Genomic DNA, 23,862 nt, shown 5'->3' on the forward strand with positions numbered 1-23,862 from the left:
CGATAAGGTTTAAATTCACGCTTAACACCATCCGCCTGTTTTGATTTATGCAAGCAAAAAACATGGCCAAAAAGTGCCTTTTTATTATATTCTGTGGATGTTCGGGCATAAATATTTAATTTTTTTCAGATCAATTTATAAATAACTTAATTTGCGACATTATACAATAAAACCATAACCGAAAATGGATTCGTAAGTAGGAGATTTTGAACTTTAAAGCAATTTTCACAGGCCTATACATTATTTTTTTCTGGGCTTATAAAAAGACTTATCTAAAAAATACTCGATTATTTCAAAGGCCAAGATGTATTCTACTCGCAGTATTTAATTAAAGCATCTGAAACATTTCTAGGCGACCAAACATTCAAAACAAAAACACATGATTTTGCATTACTACGTATGGCATCGCCTTAAGCTTCGCCTTAAGGCTCTCGACTAGTAAGCCGGAGGTTGCGGTTTCAAATCCTGGCGTGCGCAAGTAAATTTTGTTTGATTAATTTGTGTTATTTCACAATTTATTAATTTAAAATAATACATAGTATATTTGCGGAACGTTTCATCGTTGATAATACTCTCAGTATCGCCCTGGTGTGAGACAAACCATTCAGAATTGAAACATTGCTTGAAATGGCTTATTTATGACCAGATCTAAATAGCAAGGTACTCCCCCACCTTCCTCTTATCCTTCCCTTCCCGACTACCTTCAACCTCACAACATTCCCCCATTGGGATTCCATAGTCTCACTGGCTCCAGACGGGACACATAAGAAAAAGTTACAATATCTATATATATTACAATACTCGGAATTCCTATTGATTACATTAATTATGTCAGTTTGATGAATCAATTGCATCTAATAACACTGTCTGACAGGAGAATTATTTCAGACCTGGTTGTGTTACACAGAGTCATTAACAACTTAATTGATAGTCCTTCCATCCTTTCCACTATTAAACTACATGTGCCGACTAGGAATACAAGACAAAATATAACATTCTTCTGTAATACATACTCGACCAACTATCAGACACACTCACTGACCAATAAGATGATCTGGGCAACAAGTATGGGGGTGCTATTGATTTATTTATTGACTCCATATATAGAATTAAGCATAATCTATACCAACACTTTGTTGAATCCTACAAATTAGAGTAGCGTTGGTAAATTAGTTTTAATGTTCTGTCTTATATGTAGTGTAGTTTCTTTTTTACTTTGTGTTACTCTTACGTTTTACTAATATTGCTTCATATTTTCTCATTATACTTGTAATCACAATTTTACAAGTGTGTATTTTGTACCTTCTTTAAAATGGATTACGTCTATTATCTGGCAATATCTCCTGTATAATACATATTCTCCTATGTACACTGCATCATGTATCACTTCTATGTAAAAGCCTTTTTAGGCGTATATGTATATAAATAAATATAGAACAATGATGTTATACTCGTAATCCCTATAAACAACCTCTAAATGTGATCTATGCCGATTTGAACGAAAAATGATGTCGCTAGTTCACGTGAGATCTTTCGGCTCCTAGGCCCCAGGCAAGCCTACAAAATTAGGCTTACCTTCAACACTTGTACACGCACACAACGCACTTCTATCAGTATATCTCTTCTGTGGTTATTTCAATGGAGAGTGCTCCGAACGGCTATCGTCGTGGACCCCATCGACACCGATTCGAAGGCTGTTTTTTAGTGAAGTTTGGCAAGAACATAACTGTGGGAAATGTGTATTATACATATAGGCATCAATACACACAATCCTAATGAAGTATTATTTTTTTAGTCGACTTTTATAGTGCCATAAATGACTTTTTATTTTAATGTAAAATTTTAGGTTTAAACCTGTAATTAATTAAGTTGCTAACCTCATACAAATCAATTGAATTCGGGTGTCACCTCTGGGCTGAAGCCCTACAATACTTGATTCTGTGCAAAAGACTGCGGTCCGTCTGATTGACAATCCATTATTAATCGACCGATTTCCATTTCTAATGCACAGACGCAAAGTGGGCATGCTGAGTCTGATCTACAGGTATTTTAATGGAGCTTGCTCTAAGAAGCTAGCAGCAATGATCCCCGGTACAAGTGCGGAACACTTGTTCACAGATGAGCGGGTCGCTTTTTCGACTCGTTTTTGTGTAAGATGACTCCGTATGTGGAACAAGTTACCGGCATCTGTTTTGCCTCCTTCATATAATCCGAGCCTCTTTATGACCCACATTAATAAATACTTTCCTACGGCCCTACCTAAGCTTAATGCCAAATCACTATTTTGATTAATCTTTATAATGAATTGGTGTACATTATGAATACCAAAAAATATGCTTTAGATAAATTGAAGGTTTTCCTATCGTTTCGTTTGAGTAGAATACAAATAAAAACATAAATTACTCAATACAAAATATAAATGTAAACTACTAAAAAAAATATTTTTTTCAATAGTGATGTATGAACGCATAAAGGAAACAACTTAAAAAAATAGTATTATAACTAAGATTCACTTGATTAACTTTATTGCAAAAATATTTACAAAATAAATAAAAATCAGTTTTGTGCTTAAAATCGAACGTTTCTAGACTCCGTTTGTCAAACGATTTTGATGCCTATTACCTACAATATAAGGTATACCAAGAATATACACATTTTTGGCTTGTAGCTTCCACTTAACCCGCCTCACAACTCTGCCCAACCGGGTGGCGACAAAGCTTCACTACCTTCACATTGTACAGAGAGGGGCGCTCTTGTGAGGTTAACATAAAAAATTAAAATAAATTACATAAATTTAAATATTTTCCCAATATATAGGGAAAATTCCCCAGATTTAGCAATATTTCCTATGAGATTACAACACTGGTGTTTCAAGTTGCAGAGTTGACGATCTTTTTATTATTTGATTAAATAATATCTACAGAAGAAAGGTCAAGAGGTCTTTGAATCTTTTGTATGGTTATTCCAAGATCTTTGTACTGAAGCCACATTTTATTTACACGTTAAAATTATCAGAAAGAGCGAAAAATAAGCAGGAAAACTGTTGTCGCAAATTTACACAACGCCCATCGACTCCTGGGCCTTAAAAAGGCCAATAAAATTAATATTTTCTTCACTAGGGCTCCATGGAAGCTACAGTCAAGTTATTACTGTACAGGGCTTGCAGATATTGTACAACTGTTGAAATTGGCAGTCACCTCTAATCCCAAAATACTTGAAAAGAACCGTGATACATTCTGCTATCTTTACAAGAGGATTTGCAATCTTTAGATCACAGGTAGGTAGGTAAGCTGTCCTTGTTGTACAGCTATTACAATGGAAGTTGCTCCGATGTTATTGATCCAATGGCTTTTAAAATACAGTGATAATCGAATTACAAACCTACAGTGGTAAACAGGATAATAATACTAGTAATAAATTAAAGAACAATTAATGTGTAAACAAAAACACACGCGTATTCTAATGCAACGATGTGTCAAAATTTCAAAGCAATCGGTGATGAATTTTAAGAGATTAAAGATTTTGAACAAAAGATCATTTGTATTTATATAGATTGGCTGAGGATTGAACCTTCTTCCCCAGGGACTGGCTCTTAACTGCTTAAGGCGAAGCTTAACGCCAAATCACTATTTTGATTAATCTTTATAACGAATTGGTGTACATTATGAATACCAAAAAATATGCTTTAGATAAATTGAAGATTTTTCCATCGCTTCGCTTGAGTAGAATACAAATAAAATAATAAATTACTCAATAAAAAATATAAATGCAAACTACTAAAAAATGTATTTATTTTCAATAGAAATGTATGAACGCGTAAAGGAAAAAACTTTAAAAAAATACAGTATTATAGATAAGATTATCTGTGACAGTTTCACTTGATTAACTTTTTTGCTTTCTTATAAAATTATTTACAAAATAAATAAAAGCCAGTTTTTTGCTTGAAATCGAACGTTTCTAGACTCTGTTTGTCAAGCGATTTTAATGCCTATTACCTACGATATAAGGTATACCAAGAATGTACAGATTTTCAGCTTGTAGCTTCCTCTTAAATGTTTTTTAAAACATGTGTGCATGAATGCCACCAAAAGTTGACAGAATGCATTGTAATGAACAACGCGTCTACCTGCAGAGTTTCAGCTCAATCAGGAAGTGGGCTAATTTCCGCTAGTGAAATTCAAAAAAATATATTTAAAAAGCGTTTTTTCAGGTAGACGTATTGTACATTATTAATTTGACGGCAATCACGTGCGGACGTAGTCAAATTCCTCTGAATTTTGGCAGCATAAATAAACCACTCATCACAATCGATATCTTCGGACTATTTGTATGAAAAATATTGGTCCTAAAAAAGCATAGATATGCCAAAATATAGACGGTACAATTCTCATTCAGAGCCTACTTATTATACTATAGACCAGAAGTTCCCAAAATTTTACCCCGTAGACCACTTGCCAAAAAACGTTTTTTCCGTAGACCCCCTGCCTGTCGAACATTGAATTTTCCTAAAACTATTAACGTCCCATGTGATATCATTTATTTTTTTAGTAAAAAGATTCCCTTCCCTTGCCTGTCCAACAACCGGGTGGCGGTATAGTTCCTCTGTCTTTACACTGTGCAGACAGGGACGCCCTTGTGAGGTATTACACCAAATGAAAATGAAGCAGGATAAGCAACGGGAATTTCTTTCTGTAGCTGGCCATACAGAACTGCCCCTTAAGTTCTTTGTAAGTGCTTATATTCCGGTCAGTTCTTCTTGTCACATGATATCCGATTCTTTAACGTTGCATTTCCATAGTCAAAATGTCCTCAAACTTAGTTTTGAAGTCTGTGAGAAGTGCATTTAAATGTTGAACGTCATTATTACCCTGGACGTTTTTCAAAAACAAGTTGGGGAACTAGGAAAATTCGCGGCTTCCAATGTGCAATGTTTTGCTTGAATATATTAATTCTGACGAGAAAAGGAACGTAGACTCTATTTATATACCTCAATTAACAACTTTACGAAATATAAAAATACAAATATCATTATCATTGAATATTGTGTCATTTAAGGAACTCCTAAATATTGAGTTGAGGTAAATGGGGGTCCGCTTGTATGTGTATGTACCACCATTTGAATCTCGTGGACCCCCACATTTTTTTCTCGCTGACATAGACCCCAGCAAGCCGATATCGACCCCTGGGGGTCCATATAGACCACTTTGGGAACATCTGCTATAGACCAATGAAAAACTCTGAAAGTTTATTTCATAGACTTTCAGAGTTTTTCATTGGTGATAATGGTTTACCCCTGTTTAGGCTCGATCCTCAAAAGATATTTTGAAATATATGTATTATTGTAAATAGTTCATTTTATTTATTTTTATAATCATTTACTCAGTAGATAGGACAAAAAATAATTTGTCAAAGTTGCCTGTTCTGGATTTAAAACAAAAATACATGGCTCAATCACCGCCATCTTTAATACAGGCTGTAGAAGACGAACTGAAAGATTTCGAGCTTTGCTCTGGGTTTAGTACTAATTCCTGCTACTAACCTATACATACTACTAACCCAGTGCAAAGTTCTAAAACTGGAAGCCTACTCTGTATCTTTCGGGTTAACAAACCAGTAAGTTCGTGGTTTAACCTTTCCTTGCCGGTGCTTTCAAATGAGCGAACATCGTCTCTATTTAAAAAAATATCTCTCTAAATATACTAAACACTGAGTTCAAATTTTAGGTATCCTTCCTCAATACATTTATGTGTTGTATTAAATAATTACAATATATTTATTTATTTCACATATACGGCACAACATGTGCCATTCACATACTAATTTAACAGAGAATAGTACAGCAACATAAGGAATGCAACACAGACATAGGAATTAATAGACGAGAAGATAATGGCGAGGGGTAAAATCAACTGTTGAAGAACGAAGGGGGTTAAGCTGACTGTGATTCGTCAATAAATCAATCTGACAGTAAATAGGCATCTCGCATTATAATATCACCATTTAGTTCTTAAAAGTAAAATCTGCTTTTGAATGAATAGACATTTCTACATGAGAGCGCAAATTACTCGCCACGTTATGAACTAATTTGCGAAGTCCAAATTCGGCAAAGTAAATTTCTTCTGTTTGCAGAGTCGTAGTTAGTTTCAGAGTATTTAGTTAAGACACTCTTACAAATGTTTCATAATTTACTTACCCCAGTAAACAACGATGAGCACACTTGAGAATCGCTACATTGTGATGTGATAGTATATGTTTCTAAAACTGATCCATATAATACGGTGTGAATAAGCTTAAAATAAAGTAAAATAATGCTTACTTATGGAATGTAATACGACAATTGGGTTTATTCTCTTTTTCACATCTATTTTTACAAGTTTTCATATCACAAGCAAGCATTTTGCCGTGTTATTTCGTAAAATGAACCGATGATGCCTCGACCATAGTTCGCACAAGAATGATGACGTCACGTTTTCAAATATCACTTGAGGCCGTACGCGAGCCCAGCCGGCTCAATGGAACCGGTATGGGGAGTGGGGATAATACGCTTTTAATCACTTAGGGCAGGTCTACTAATATTCATATGTCTATGGAATGCAACAATAATAGTAAGTAAGGTTAAAAGTATGAAAAAACAAAGAGATATAAATATAATATAAGTAGCAATCTGTAGTATAGTAATAAGTCAAAGTAAGAAATTATATGTAATAATATACACTAAAGTAGTATAAGAAAGAATGAAGTGCTTATAAAATGTCTAAAAGGCATTAAGAGTTTGTAAAAAATAAAATAAAAGATATTAGAAAGGTATATACTATTAGAAAATGAAAGGAATAAAATATATACTATTATAATATGAAAAGGAAACAAAAGTAGTAAATTACGTAAATCTACCGAGAGAATCGCGTGTATAATAATAATGTGCGACACTGCTTGACAGTCCGATAAAGTTTTACATAGTACCTATGATGACTATGATATATAATGCACTGATATCAGCTTCTACCTATCGAGTACTAGTAGTTTTTAATCTGAAGTACATAATCATTATGATGGTATCGTATTAATCGACAATATTATAAATATTTACCGAGTGTATTGCACCGGGGGACAAGGAATTTTTTAACACCGTAAGGGAAGTGTTACTGCGTTGAGTGAGGAATGTTTCGAAAGATACAGAGTACGCCCCCAGATCTCTTTAATTGTCAGTTCATCTCCTACAGTACAGCCTGCAGTAACCTTTCCTTATCTATGGTGTGTATTTACTACACATTGCTTCTAATAACTTTAATAACTCTATAAATATAATAAATTCTGGGTTCAGATTTTAGGTATTCCTCCGTTATACATTTATGCACAGAATTAAAAAATAATATTTTACATAGTTTTCAAATTCATTTAAAAATCAAAGTGTTTTGTTAAAAATCGGGAACAAGTACACAAATACAATCAACCGTGTGCCAATGCTACGCGAAGAGTTTGCGAGAAAACGACACGCTATTGATGTGATGTATTGGATTTCCGTCCGCAGTTGTATTTAGACCATAGATACCTACGACCGCATAGCTGTGTGTGTGAGTCCAGCGCCCATCCAGCACCTGCAGCCAGTCGGTCGCGGGCCGTCGTTAGATATGGACTCCTCGCACGTTTGTTTAGCATCTGCCGATGGTTTTTTCATGTTTTCAGCAATAAAATTACAATTATTATCACTTTTGATATAAAAAATAATAAACATAAGCGATTAGCTATGAATATTCATATTTTTCCAATATTAAATCGCTTATTTTGAGATGTGTATTGACTACAAAGCACCGGAACGCGTGGATTTTTTTAGCACAGTAAGGGAAAGGTTAATAAAGATAATGGCGGTGCCTTTACCCTTTGATTTAAAAAATATTATTTAGTTTGGTTGAGGATCACTGTAGCCTAAAGGTAAGCTTTTTCAATTGTTTGCTATTTAGCTAGATCGGGAGAGACCGGTTAAGGCAGACCTTTTGACCTCTCCAGCTGAATTCTCTCGACCCATCGCCTTGTACCGCAAGGAGGAGGCATGGATCCATACGTCGGTCACTCTTGGATAGATTGACACGCATATTCCTACCCACCCCGCATACCTTTTCAGAATTGCTTCTCGTTCTTTTCACCAAAAATACCCTCCACCAGGCGCAGTCGGTGCCTTAAATGTATTGTGGTTCACCGAGCGATTCCTCAAAAACGTTATATATGTAGCGATCGACGAGATTCATCTAGAATGTCTCGCATATATAAAAAGCATCGTAACAGGAATACTCCCAGACAATGCGAAGCGTTCCTACGTACCTACCTGTTTACGGGCTACCGACTATAAGAGATACCTACGACAATATGTTGCGAGTTGGTCTAGCACATTACGCACATTCGCTAGAAGGTTCTAGCCTATTGCCTAGGCGTAATACCAGTGCCATTGAAACTACCAGACGAATCTCGCTGAAGCGAGTGACCCGTAGTTTACCAGCGGTCTCGCGCAGCTACTGGTGCCATCGGCCCGGCTATATAAATAGGCCCGACGCAGCGAGCAGTCAGTCATCAGTCGTTCAACAATTTGCAGTCTAGCGAGTGACAAACTGCGCGCCTTCCAATACTTACACCCGGCTCTGCACAGTTCATTCTTTGACTCCATCGGGATCATCACAGCGCCCTGGCCCCGGTCATCGTTCCTGGCCAGCGCTACATCGGATCACACCGCCCTGGTTCCAGAACATCTGACCAGCGCTACATCCTCGCTGGTCTAAGCCATCTCCCGCACAACGGCCGACCAGGTCCACAGCACCTTTCAGCTTCCTTGTTAGTACTGGAGCACCCGGAAGACCCACGCTCTTCACCAGTACCTGATACGTCCAAGAGTCCGGTTACCAGCAGCGGCGTCGACTCACTGACCCGCACATTGACCAGCACTCCACCGCCTGCATCCGGAGTCTTCAACATCAGTCCTCAAGCCATCTCATATACGGCAACCTGACTCAATAAAACACTGTGACCTTTACAACATCTTTCATTTCGAGCCTTCTCACCAGATCCCCAAATATATTTATAATTTATTAGTGTGGGCAGCTTTCCAATTTATAGAGATCATTTCTTTTATAAAAGATATACCAGAATAATTCTATAGAACAGATATCTGCTAATAACACAATGCTTTTCTTTTTGCGGCGCAGGTTTTTACTGAGCTAATACGCTTTAGTGTGAAGTTTGCAACAAGTGCCAAAAAAGGTTACTTTTTAACTCCTGACAGGCCAAGATGCCAAACAAAACGTCTGTAACCAAGTAGGTCTTCATGTCATGAATTTTCCTGTCTTATGGGCTTTTAAACTATAGAAATCCCAATTATTAATGGTAACTTATGTATTTACGCAGGAATATGTAAAATACTAAAATGATATGTCAAGTATTTAAGGCGATGCACTACGTGGTGTAATATTTTAAATTGAGCCGCTATCAATAACAACCCTTACGCAGATGGCGATAAGGTTTAAATTCCCGCTTAACACCATCCGCCTGTTTAGATTTATGCAAGAAAAAAACATGGCCAAAAAGTGCCTTTTATTTTATTTTGTGGTTGTTCAGGCATAAATATTTAATTTTTTTCGATCATTTTATAGATGACTTAATTTGCCACATTATGCAATAAAATCATAACTGAAAATGGGTTCGTAAGTAGGAGATTTTGAACTTTAAAGCAGTTTTCATAGACCTTATACATAATTTTTTTCTGGGCTTATAAATAGACTTATCTAAAAAATACTCGATTATTTCAAAGGCCAAGATGTATTCTACTCGCAGTATTTAATTAAAGCATCTGAAACATTTCTAGGCGACCAAATTTTCAAACCAAAAACACATGATTTTGCATTACTACGTATGGCAAAGCCTTAAGCTAATATAAGGAGGATAGTAATTTTGGGTGCTACCTACTCCCCACTTGGCTGCGGGACAGTTAACTGTAAAACGAAGAAAAAAATAATAACGTTAATGTAAAATAGGTTCGCTAACCCAAGGCTGATTGCGTTGACTCATGATTGCATTTTACAATAGAAATATTATTACTATCTCGGTCAATCCGTCCGTAAAGAATAATTGCTTTGCTGCAGCGCTTTTTTCGGAAATCTTCGGATATTTTCGGTTCACTTCGTATCATCTTCGCACCGCAAGCCACCTGCATGTTTGCTAGGAGCTTCATACAAATGATCATTCCCAAGCGGGGCGTTCTCTATCGCACGGAATGGTATACAGGATGTATCGGCACGTACCCGACAAACTTTAACCAGCTATTCCTTAGCACATTTGGAGTAAAAAATCTTATGGGCACTTTGCTGTCCGGTAACATTTTTTTTTCAATTAAAAACAAAAAAAATTAAAAATTTCCACACCACATCACTGTCATTGGCATTGCTTTTCGTGTTCAACAGCTGTTACAAGCAATATGTCGAAAAGCGTCTTCGCTCTTTCGCTCACACTAAATAATAATAGTTAAAAATGAGACGAATGGTGCCGTGTCATTTCGTTATGATTGTAAAAGTGCGCCAATATAGGTACACACGTGCATTATTCAACGGAATTTGAATAAAATATTGCCAGATGGGTTTTCAAACTTTAACAAAGGATAAAACATTGGTGACAAGTGGTGAAAATATGAATAGTAAATTTTTTATTAAAAAAAAACGTTACCGGACAGCAAAGTGCACATAAGATTTTTTACTCCAAATATGCTAAGGAATAGCTGGTTAAATTTTGTCGGGTACGTGCCGATACACCCTGAATAGCTTGGGTTCGTAACCAAAGTTTGTGTGAGCAACAAATTAACAAATTTAGATTGATTTCATTTTTATTTTTACCATTTTTGAAAGATTGTGTACAATTTCATAACTAAAAATATTATGTAGAAATACGACGAGCTGTAAAATGTTGTTCAATTTTGTTGGCGGTTGGCACGCCTGCCCCCCACACAACATCCCCAAAGATGACATAGTCGCTGATGGGGCTGATAAAATTTTTTTAATGTTTGGGAAACGAAACACAAAATAAAAGACGTAATATCAAAAACCAATGAAAAAAATTTATTCTCTTATACAGAAAAATGTTACAAATAAAATGATGAAATACTAAAAGGAATTAACATGATTTTTTTAGTTTTTTTTTTAAATTTGGATTTTTCAATCCGTCTTAACGCCTCCTTAATTATCATATTACAATGTACAGTGTATATTATTACTTAAAAATGTCAAAATTATCAATTTATCTCTATTTATAACCCATAGAATTATAACTATTAACATATTAAAAAAAAAAAAAAAAAAACAACAACAAAATCAGTTATCAATTAAAAGCCAATTATAATTAATAACATTAAACTGCCAAAATTGCAAATTTCATGTCGTCATCGCACAAATCTAAATGATTTTAACCTTTTGAATGCTGCCAAAAACTTTTTTCAACATCTAATATGTGATATAAATCACCTGATTTGCTGTCAAAACCTTTTTATTAAATTATTCAAAAAAATTGTATGACGTTTGTGACGTATTATCGTATCAAGTGTCAATACAAGAATGAATCTACGCTGATTTATTATGCACTCAGCGTAAAAAGATTCCAACAACAATTGTGAATACGGTCTATTTGACTGCTGATTTCTAACCGAATCAACAGTCGTTAACAGCGGCGTTCAGAAGGTTAAACTCAACAATAAATATATGTGAATTAGTCACTGATACAAATCACACTAGAATGGTTCTCCGCTTGTTGCGTAAGCTTCGCGATTAAGTAAAACGGGTTTGTACAACCAGTCTAGCATTTTTCGTGCAATCTAGAATTAGTGTGATGGACAAACCGGAAGATTTGCGCGGTTTGGATGGGCTCGATTGCTTGACATACTTATGCGTAAAAGAATCAGTAATGGCGGTATGACGTCTTAGTGTTTGAGCAAGCGACGCACATCCCGAAAGGCCTCAATCGACCCGCGATCTAAAATTTCGTAGTCATGTGATGCAAGGTAAATTATCTCAAGATCAATGATTAACGTCCGGATAAACTGACTGATCAATTGTAATTGTCCCAGAGTTAAATCAGAAAGGAATTGACTGATCCAGGATTAATTGTCAGTGTTCCGGAGTTATATCAGAAAGGAATTGACTGATCCAGCATCAATTGTCAGTGTTACGGAGTTAAATCAGAAAGGAATTGACTGATCCCGGATCAATTATCAGTGTTCCGGAGTTAAATCAGAAAGGAATTGACTGATCCAGCATCAATTGTCAGTGTTCCGGAGTTAAATCAGAAAGGAATTGACTGATCCAGCATCAATTGTCAGTGTTCCGGAGTTAAATCAGAAAGGAATTGACTGATCCAGCATCAATTGTCAGTGTTCCGGGGGTTAAATCAAAGAGGAATTGATTAACCCCAATTCGATTGTGATCCCAGTCTTAAATCAAACAGGAATTGACTGACCCGGGATTAATCAGATTTTCCGAGGGAAATTCAAAAGGGAATTAAATGCCCCAAGAACAATTAAACGTTCTGGGACATGCTCCCAGTACGAATTCACTGTCCCAAGATTACATAATGTTCTGGGACAAACTCCTGACAGGAATTCATTGTCCCAAGATTAAATACTTGTTCTGGGACAAACTTTCATTAGGAATTCACTGTCCTAAGATTAAATACATGTTCTGGGACAAACTCCCAATGGGAATTAACTGTCCCAAGATTAAATACAAGTTCTGGGACAAACTCCCAAAGAGAATTCAGTGAGGTAAGATTAAATTAATGTTCCAGACAAACTATAACAAGATATGAATGACTTGAAAATATTGAACCAGCAATTATTGCACTAATTTCATCTTATAAAACATCACATCGACGTGGAGACAAAATGGGCGACTTTTCACCATTCCAAGATAAATTATTAACAAATCAAAAAAAAAAAAATTGCTAAAAAAAATAACAAAATAATTATTAATAATGCAAATTTTTTTAGAACTTTCATTGTTTATTTCATTGCAAAGCGATTACACTATACAATTAATTCATTTTGTTAAATGAAGTATTCATTTTTTTAATTAACGATAAACTATTAGAGTATATTTATAATAGTTGTGTTGGCGATTTAATCCTGTCCATTTGAACCAATCAAACACTGAACAGAAAAATAATAGAAGTGTCATATATACAAATCATTCGAAAGGGAACTGATGTCTTCAATTTACACAAGATCTCTTGACTATAGGCCCCCCCGGACGTGCCGATGAAATTGATATTCGAGAATTGATTTCGATATTCGATAACGTTTGATCAATTTCATCAGAAGAAAGAGTGTACTTACATAAGACACTTCTATCAGCTTAATTATTCTGCGGAGTCAAGTATTGTCATGAAATCGACCGTTTCAGAGTCGAATACTTCAAAGACAACTATTTCAACTATAAGTACCGATATCTATAAGATTCTACTATAAGAGTTGACTATTTCAGAGGAAAACTCGGTATCTGTTGCATTTCATTGTGATTCTTACTAAAAATAAAACAAATTTAAAGAGAATTATATTATAAGAGTGAACCTTACGGACTAAACTAAAATTTAGCTTCCATTAATAATATTTAAAACAAAAATATCTCTCAGGAGCATTCGTCACCCCGGACGGCCCATCCTATAACTAAATATTTACATCGGCTGCAATATTACACACGCGTCGCACGGCATCTATACACACACTCGTCTATCAGCTGCGGCGTTTCGCACGCGCACTATTAGTCCGTAGTAACACTCTCAACGCAACGCGGAAGACAGACTGAAATTACTATAACCAAAAACGCATAATTTGGAATGAGAACAATATATTTATAAGGCGACTTGCCGAACGACAAATTGCTGAATTTAACGTTGACACAATGATGCAATTGATCACCAACAGAGTCAATTGAAGCAATTGACATTTGCGACTGATGGTGGAATCGTTCGTCCAATTGCTCTATTATCTATCGAGCCCAGTTTCATCGTGGAATGAGATTTGTTTTACTTATAATTGCATTATATCGCAATCGTCCACGAGTTATCGAAAGCATAACTGTATTCGTCCGATAATTTGTTCTAATTTTTTTTCGACGATCCGTGTCGCGGCACCATGACCAGGAGTCTAATGCTCGAAACAGTTAAATTAGTGACGGGTCGTTTGAAGATCCGTAAATTGCACATTGATTGTCTACGGACCCCTACAATACAACTAATTGAAACTTTGACAAGCCGAGAAAATAACTTTCTGTCATTCGACAAACCGAACTACGACATAACGAAACTATTAAAACATGCAAGTGGCAAATTGGACTCGCCTATAGCTACAAAAGGACTAATGGGAATTCCCGTAATCATCAGCATACTTTATCGAAGAAAAGTGAGGTTCAAAAAAAAAAATCTTAAATGTTAACATTTTAAAACATGACTATTTTTAAATAGGGCAGTGTTATCAGTTTGGTTGATTTTTTAATCAAATTTTTTAAATCATTTTCCTTGCCTTGTCGAAGCGACCGCCCGGGGCACATCATTAACGTAAGATTATATAGCACACAGTATAGCCTAACTTCCTAACCTAGCCTAGCCTAACCTAACCTTACTTTTAGCTAGACATTCTTAAATTCCAATGATTTACTTGAAAAATTATTATTTTGTTAATAGGGAAACTGCACGCGCGCAGGGACGACATGTTTCCAAAAACAGACGGAGGTTATCTAGGAAGTGTCGCTTCAGTGCTCTTTCGGCGGGAATTGAGCCCGCAACCTCCCTATCCGAAGTCAAGCCTGTGCACCACTACGGCGCGGAGATTGCTTTGTATTATTTCATTTATAAAACGAAAAAAGAAAGCACCTTTGTTCGGATCTAGTCGTTGATCAAATACGGCAGAGCATATACAAATATTCCACTAAATTAACAAAGCGTTTATTATTTTTCTACGTGAAAGTAGTGTTAACAAGGCGATACTGAGGGTATATTACACTTTAGCATCAAGAAGTAGGATCTACTTTTATCAGAGGTTAGTTATCATCAGGGCAAACTCCACCCTGAGGCCGCACCCCAGAAATTAAGATTTGCAATAGCAGGGATCTAAAACTGTTAATTTCGCCGCGTATAACATAGTTCCATGTGAAACTAATCCCGCATTATTTTAGTCCACATTCACACTCAAAACAAAAGTGTCTAATTTGCAATGAGAACGATATATTTATATATCCGTGAGTTTGATCTCGGCTTTGCCGAACTTTGACTTGACGAACTTGATCTTCGACTTGCAAATTTGACTTGTCCATCTCCACCTTGCCGAACTTTGCTTCAACGAACTTTGACTATCTGAACGTAGACTCGACAAACTACGACTTTCTGAAATTCGACCTGTCGAACATTAACTTGCCAGTAGTAACACGTCCCGTCTGCAATATAGAAATGTCCCCTGGCGCGACCCATCGCAACACAACATTATGACTTCATTTTTAATATTATGGCGTATATTCATACGAACTCTCGTGCATTTTATAAAAACAGTTCGGCGCCGTCCAAAACAGTCAAACTCAAAAAAAAAAAGTCCGCTACGACAGCTGCAAAGCTATTTTTTTCATCACAACAAAGTATTATATACATTAGCCGAAAGACTTAAGAAAACGAGGTTCAACAAATTTCAGAGACGCCAGAGGTCCAAATTTTGAAAAAACATAATAACATATGAATATTAATTTTCCCAAATTGATAAAATTTAACTTAAACCAAATAATTAAACAAAAAAAAAAAAAGTTATGACTATAAGATAGTTTTGATGTATTATTTCTACAATCATTATGCAAAAAAACCAGCGAGCGCCGCAAAAAAAAATTAATATCATCTTCACCAAGGTTCTTCTTCCACCCACAGATTACAAAAGTACTGCAAATTTCATTTGTTTTCAAAAAGTCAAGAACGGTAAAAAAAAAAAAAAAATGCAAAAAAAAAATGAAAAAAGGTGTTATTACGTCAAATATAAAAACGCAAAACTTTTGGCACCAATCCATTTTTTCAACCTTTTTTTTTTACGTTTAGCGAATAAAAAGTTTTTTTTTTTGTCTCTGAACAAAAATTGATAAGGTGCTCCCCATCTTGAATTCACCAAACAACAACAATAATAATAATAATATATTATCATAAGTCCATCCCGCTGGGATGAGAGCCTCCCACAATATACATAATGTAACAATTATCGTCGTAACTCTAAAAGGCATTCATTATTATTAATTATTCATAGTTTTAGACGACACAACAACTTTTATATGACTTAATCGGCAAAACATTGCCGACACATTCCACCCGAATTACGCCGTTTTCACCGAGAATAAAAAGTTTTTTACACTAATAAAAAGTGCATTGCAAAAACCCAATGTATAATATTAAAAAAATATACAAATAGCAAATTTTGTTCTAATTTATATTTGACGATCCACGTTGCAGCACCAAGACCAGGAGTCTAATGCTGGGACCATTAAACTACAAAGGCCGTCGTTCTGATGATAATTTCAATAAAATACCACATTATTGCATGAAAAAGATTACACATTGGACTCATTTGGGGCGTCTTGACAAAAAAAAATTACATTTTCGTCAATAAAAAGTTACATTTTCTTCAATAAAAAGTTTATATTGAATTGGATATGAAATTCAGAATGTGATATTTCAGAAGCAAAAAAGTTTGAACAAAGGGTGTATTTTCAGGAATAAAAAGTGAACTTTTTGTTGGGGAAATTGGCTGTGAAACGGGTGGAATTGTGTCCCTTATCAGAGTAGGTACTATTTATGTACAGTCTGTATGTCCTAGTGTAATATAGCTATTAGTGTAGTTATGCTTGCGCAGCCAGCACGCCGCTCCCCCCCCCACTCGCCTCCCCTGGCGCCTTCTGCAGCGGCCGTTGTGTCTACTGACAAGCCCTGTAACAGACAGACAGAATAAAAAACATTACAACTTTATTATATGATAAACTAATGTTTATAAGACAAGGTTTTATGCATAGCACAAAGGATAACAAATTATTTTAAGCCATAATTAGTCACCTGAAATATCAATATAAATTGAAAATATCGCCTGAGTAAAAATGCCGCTGACGGGAATTGAACCCGCACCTTCTGATGTCCAGTCAGATACTCTGGACCACTGAGCCACATCGGTTTATTTCCAACACACTAAATAATTCAATATGTACTAGTACTAGTCAATATGTAAAAAAAACATAATAAGCAGTAATTGTTGATTGAAAATGATAAGTGTTATAATAATGATAGGTGTTTGTTACCTTTAAGCGTGATGCATGCGTTGAGGGTAGGTCCGCTTTACTGCAAAGTCACTTGGCGCCCTCCTTGGCGGCCGGCGCTGGCGTCGCAACCGCCTTTACGCCACTACCGCCACTTCCCGCTGCCACTAGAAACACAAACAAACACCAGAGAGTTATAGATTGGCTTTTAAATGCTGACCTTTTTCCATAAATATCATATTTATTTATTTAGAACAAGCTACGCCCCGCCACCCGTTGCTGTTGTTCAGTCTGTCTGTGCAAACGAGTTACTCACATGAGCGTTTACATATGCATCCAACATAAGGAAATTAATGCTCACAGAAGTTCAACTAACATAAGTGCTCACAAGTTCAACTATGTAACAGTTATATTTGCCTCGCCTGCAAGATAGAACTGTTACGTTTATCTCTGCTGGCTGGCGACACCAACACCATGCTGTTAACGCCGCTCTGGCGTCGTAAATTAAAAGAAGAAGACTTGAACACGAGAGGATGGGTTTTTGGCCTGCAACGGGAACTTCAGTTTCAAGCAGGCAAGCGGCTGGAGAAGACATTCTGGAAGGACTGGACGTGCGATCTCGGACGGAAGCGGTCGCGTTAGTTAATTTCACTTTTATTTGACTGGACACTGTCTTCTTAAAATTACTACTAAATTTTGTAGAGATTAATCATCTCCGCATGGCGCCCTATACTTTATCACAGGTTAGTTGATCTCCTGGCATTTTATGTCACTTTTGCGTAATTCATAATGTTACAACTAAATTCCAAGTCGCTAGCGATCTTCGACCTAGCACACGGCCTTCAGTTTATTATAACCATTAATAAAAATTATTGAGTCTCATGTTTCTAAATTATTAATTAATAAATATTGTTAACTTTACTTTCTTTTATTCTTTCAATGCAATCCCTTCTTATAGAAAACATAATTATCACAGCTATACCTGTAATTTTATTTGCGGTAATATGGCTTCCTGTAAATAACGATTTGCCGCTGGCAAAATTACTCAATTTTGTCAATAAAGACGAAAAGGTTCAAATAATGAGTTGACTCGAGAGAAACAATTCTTCATGCGGTTTTGTTCCATTAACGGCGGAATTGAATGCAGTTCTTTGAGCAGTTTAGATGACGGCAAAGGACTTCCAATTCAACTACATAATGTTAATAACAGAAACGTTGAGATTGGGAAGGATTGGACCGATAATTTTTCTCCGGTCTTCGACTTAGTTTTTGTTGCACATCAATTTTGCCGTGTGCATCAATTCACTGCTACGCGGACGACAGTACATTCCATGATAGCTTTTTGTTTGACAAGCCCCTATAGGCAATCACCACGCGCGCATTCACTAGCCACAGAATACTATTTTTCTCCTATGGTATCCCCGACGAAAGCAGCGCCCTACTTACCTACTGAGTAGAAGTTCCTGTGGCCGCCATTCCCTGTTGGGTACTGGTCTGAGCTAGCCGCTAGCGTGCGTGATTCGCCTATTTATCTTCTGATTTTAGTGTCGTGTGAATATGTTACGTTAACTCAATAAACATAAATTGCGTGAAATATAACCATCTTCATTTTATTCAACATGACACCCAATAGTATGCTTGGTCGATGAGGTAAGCGTCTATCCCTGCATACTATACCCCCAACAGTTGGGGCTTTGAAGCAGAGAATGGACGGTTACCTCTTGGGGTAAGAATAACCTTGTCGAATTTAACATTTCAAAGACCCAATCATATCTGATTGATTATGTTCAAAAGGGATTGAAATCTTCCATTGTTTTGCTTGGTGTAACTATAAGTGATCAGTTCCTCGTAATGGCTTTACGTATGCTAGTCAAGTGCGTACCTGTTGTCTCCTTGTTCTCCCTTGGCTTGGGCGCCCTCGGTTTGGAGGGTTTGGCCCCGTCGCGAGGTCGTGGCGGGCCGGTCGGGCCTGTCTTGGGCCCCTGTCCCCGCTGCTCCGGTGCTCGCTCCTTGGACGCGTCAGTGGATGGCTGCTGTTGCTGTTGCCTCCACACTCCTGGGGGAACACACAAAATGGTCACAATCTTATTTATATTAAATCGAAAGACAAACGTACCCGGGTTTCGAATAAGCTGACAATATTGGAATATTGCCCCGCTTGTCATTGTCGCAGTGGGTAAGTGTTACTTGTGCAATTATGGAAGACTTGGCTAACAGAGGATTGAACCTGCAACACCCCAACGGAAATACATAGCTTTGGAACACTCAGTTACAAACCATGTAATGTATAATATTGAGATTTTCACAGCCGTCCGAAACGTTGGCTAAAGAAGGATGTGCAACACGGCATAATAACTCAAAAATAAATCACTATAAAATAATAATAATTGTTGCCGTTTCTACAGTTCAAAATGTAGGTCTCTAAACACACCTTTCTTTAATAACATTGCATATATCTGACAAATCAACCTTTCAGTGTTCCACAAGGATCTCACTTGGGACCACTACTATTTATACTTTCGTTCGTTTAAACCTACACAAGAGGAACCTGACGATTAATATCGGAGACAAACTGAAACCGACAGAACGCGAATGAAGTTTACGATCGCAGAGCGACCTCTGTAAATTGCGTACTTTAATAGAAATTCATCTGTAATGAATTACATTTTCTCTCACTTGCCTTTAGTACAGCAATTATTTTAGATACATTCTTGTACTGCAATCAAATTAAATTTTCATATTGTATTATTTGAGAACAAGTGAGTTTTTATTGGTGAATTCACACCCCACAATATCTTTGAACAAGATTATTATCCATAATTACATGTGACAACCCATATTCACTCCTTCCTCTCATCAAAAAGACTCCACATAACTGAGGGATATTATTTGTGTCAGGGTTACAGCTTCATTGTTGAATTAATGAAAAAATGTATGGTAACTCACCGGTGCCATGTTCAGCTTCCTTGCGAAGGCCCGAGCCAAAGGATTCGGCCCGGGCGCGAGTCTGGGCCCGGATCTGGGCAGGCCCGCTGCCCCAGGATGTGCCCAGTCTGAAACAACAAGACAATATTCAAACGCTATATTCAACACTTTTCCGTAATGTGGACTGCTAGCGTCGCTTCTTTGGTCAATTCTTTACAAGTGCCAATCGCATTCAGTCCTCGGAAGGACATTACTAGCCACAAACATCATATTCCATTAGAGCCTCTAGAGGACAGATCTGACCGGGGCGAACATACATTATAAAATTATTTTTTATATTTTTTTCTATACTATGTATTTATTTATTGGACAATTTTGTATAGCGCCGCTTTTGTGAGATATCACCTTTACAGTTGATGCAGGTATTACAAAAATAAAGTGAAATTAAGTTAAATAAAATAGTACAGGAACAGGTGACACAAAGATAGAAGATGGAGACTCTGCAGCAAGAATCTTAGGTGGTGAAGAAACTGGACCAGCTGCTGCAGCGAGAGAGTCCACCAACAGTGCCAACACGAGGTTCGTCATCCGTCCAGGTATGTGTCTGCTGCTAATTAAGCGCTGACACAGTATCCTCACATAGATAACAGACCTTGGCAGCACCGCTGTGACGATCGACAAGTCCATCATTCATCTCCGTGTAATCTTGTTCCTGGTGATTGGGTTAGTGGTGCAATGTGCCCGCAATAAAAGGCGACAGTAGGGATAATAAATTACCCTGGGCTTAACGAAACACTTGTTAGGGCCTTCAGAGTTTCCAAGAATTCCGTTGAAAACATCTGGCGTACCTACAGTTACCAATCCTCGTCCCAAGTTCAACCTCAGCGAATTTCGAATATTTTTTAGCAGTATTTTCCATTATTCATTTTTAACACACTGCACTCTAATCACATTACAATAAAGTTCTGATTACTAATTGTTCAGTTAATTTAAAATGTCGATTGACTGATTTTAAAAATAAAATAAATAATAAGGGATGTTGCCTCATTTCCCTTGAAAATACAAAAAAAAAACACAAAGCAGTTGAAGGACGCGTCTGGCTGCCACGAAGGGCGCTACATGCGTAGATATGTGATATGTTCGTCATTGGAAAGACAAATAACTATTGTTCACAGTTTGTATCAAATATTTATACATTATTACGGGATAATTTTTTTTTAAATTGTCACAGTGCATGATTACGAATTGGCAGGAATTCTTCATTGACAGTTGAAAGTTGAAAAATTATTTATATTTTTTATTGTATAAAAGGCATAAAAAATGAAGTTACAGTTTTATTACTCATTACCCACACAAAAGCAATATGTTTTTTATAAATATCGAATTCTTTCAAAATTATGGACGTTCCAAGTCAAAATGTCCTGGTAAGTGTTTCGTGAAAATTTTCTTGTTTGATATTAAAAATGTATTTTTTGAAAAGATCAATGTTTTTTTCAAACGCAAATATATCAAAGACAATTTAATCTAGTTTCTAAAATAGTATTAATTTTAACAACTCTAAAAATAAGCAATATGTGGCACATTTTAGATATGTTGGGAGCATTCTGAAATTCCAATAAAATTCACCATGTCGTTGGGACTTTTTAGTAAAAAATATTCAAAAACCTGAACCCATTTATCCTTCTTTCTGTCTCTGGTAAACATGCTTCCCAAATACACAAACTCTTCCACCTGCTCCAACTATTGATATTCATCAGTATAACGTACCTATCGTGTGACACGGGCAGCACGGCGTTATCCGACTCGGACACAGATCTTGTGCGCTGCGGGCCGGGCGTGCGTCGCGGCTGCGGACGGCCGGCCTCCTTGCGCGCGCGGCCCAGCAGCTCGTTCAGCTGCGGCTCCACAACCCTGAAGTCCTCCACCGTGCTGAACTTGCTGAGGTGCTCGAGGAGTCGGGGCTCGACCTGCAGGCTGGCCGCGTGCTTGTAGTACTTCTGGAAGGCCCAAAACTTTTCCAGGCCGTACAGTTGACCTGAAACCAACGACATACGTACACATTAGCATATTTATTTATGGCAAATAATATATCATTTTTATAACTACCCCACGTTGGAAACAAAGACAGTAAGATATATGATTTAAACAGTATTAGAAAGAGAGAAGATCATGTTTTGTATTTGCATTTAAAAGTATACCATAGACACTCCTGAAATATTTTAAATAAATCTATGAAATAACATTTAGCATTTAATAAATATTTGTCCAGGTTTGCAAATATTTATATGAAACGAAAACCGGTAAGCGTCTTTGAAAACTTTTTATTTTTAATTGCACGAAGAGAGAGCCTTTCATAAACCGTATTTTATTTTGCTGCACATTTAAAAACAGCCAATCTATTTGAAAATTAATGTCATCTGGGAATATTTCTAATCTAATCCAAAATAAAAATACGCATGTTGTAGAAACTTGCATAAATAAGCAAAAAGGTTTTTTGTATCATAACCTCACATTTAATTTGTTTTAAAATCGGTGTTGCCAGAGTAATGAAAGAAAGAGGGTTGTATGTTGGTTGGTGGGAACTCACCCTTCTCGTAGTCGGCGATGGTCTCCGTCTGGAAGTCCTGGTAGAGGTGCGGGCGGAACTTCTTCTCCAGGCCGTAGCTGAAGAAGCGGAACAGGCACTCCAGCCCGTAGCGGTATCCGTCTCCCGCGTCCTCCAGGGCCAGGGATCTATTACAACACACGCACAGACCATCAGACTACAATACCATGCAACTCTTAGAAATAAACAATAGAGGAATAATAATAATTTTTAAACCGAGGTAAATTAATAATTTAGAGCTACGCAATAAAGAAGTAGAGACCGACTGAAGTTTCAGCCAGTTTATGCTAATAATCGAGTTTCGGCCAAACATGTGTGACGTGTTTCTGCGCCCTTTGCTTATGCCAAACCGACTTTAAGGAAGTCATGAAACCGTTTTTGAAAGCCAGAAAAAAGTACCACAACTTTTAAATCGAAAAGGTCTGGCCAGACCTTTTAAAATCGAAGAGGTCTGGCCAGACCTTTTAAAAATCGAAGAGGTCTGGCCAGACCTTTTAAAATCGAAAGGGTCTGGCCAGACCTTTTGAAATCGAAGAGGTCTGGCCAGACCCAGTGGCAGCTCGAGACTTTTGGATGTAATATTACAAAAAATGGCATTATTGATGTTGTAGCTAAAATTCTCGATTTTTTGTATAAATATTTACAGGTAATTTTAGTTTGGCCGTGCGCCACACGGATTGTAATTTAAGCACTATAGTACACCCAAAAGTCACGAGCCGCCACTGTCCGGACCGAGTCGTTCATCGGAGGATTGAATAAGTTTCGGTTTGAGCCGAAACAAGAACCGAAGCCACCAAACAACGAAGAAACACCAGTTCCATTGACAATCAACATTGACACTCTAACCAGGAAAAAAACAAAAAGAAACATACTTGAATTCGCTGTACATGGTCTTGTTGAAGTTGTCTCTGAGGAAGAAAGACCAGAACCTGAAGAGGGTGTTCATCTCCTGCGACTGGCCGATGCCCAGCCTTTTGCGTTCTGAAATAAAAAAACACACAACAACTTATAATTATGTCCTTTTTCCACAATACGGGGGATCAG

General features: G+C 36.9%; 1 protein-coding gene across 2 annotated transcripts in view; it reads right to left on the reverse strand.

The window, feature by feature from the left end:
- Positions 1-11,088: 11,088 nt before the first annotated feature.
- The window catches only part of LOC149415743 (la-related protein 1-like), an 85,149-nt gene continuing 72,375 nt past the window's right edge, over positions 11,089-23,862 (reverse strand). For both annotated transcript variants that reach the window (XM_089641476.1, XM_089641477.1), the window contains 7 exons: positions 23,691-23,799; positions 22,801-22,946; positions 21,981-22,248; positions 20,235-20,341; positions 19,171-19,344; positions 17,331-17,455; positions 11,089-16,968 (listed from right to left, as the gene is read on the reverse strand). In XM_089641476.1, coding sequence (XP_089497602.1) covers positions 17,379-17,455; positions 19,171-19,344; positions 20,235-20,341; positions 21,981-22,248; positions 22,801-22,946; positions 23,691-23,799 — 881 coding nt within the window. In that variant the 3' untranslated portion in view covers positions 11,089-16,968; positions 17,331-17,378. The remainder of the gene's footprint in view (positions 16,969-17,330; positions 17,456-19,170; positions 19,345-20,234; positions 20,342-21,980; positions 22,249-22,800; positions 22,947-23,690; positions 23,800-23,862) is intronic.

This window comes from Hesperophylax consimilis, chromosome 17 (assembly GCF_061612785.1).
Source record: "Hesperophylax consimilis isolate HC1 chromosome 17, BYU_Hcon_1.0, whole genome shotgun sequence".
NCBI classification, from domain to species: domain Eukaryota; kingdom Metazoa; phylum Arthropoda; class Insecta; order Trichoptera; family Limnephilidae; genus Hesperophylax; species Hesperophylax consimilis.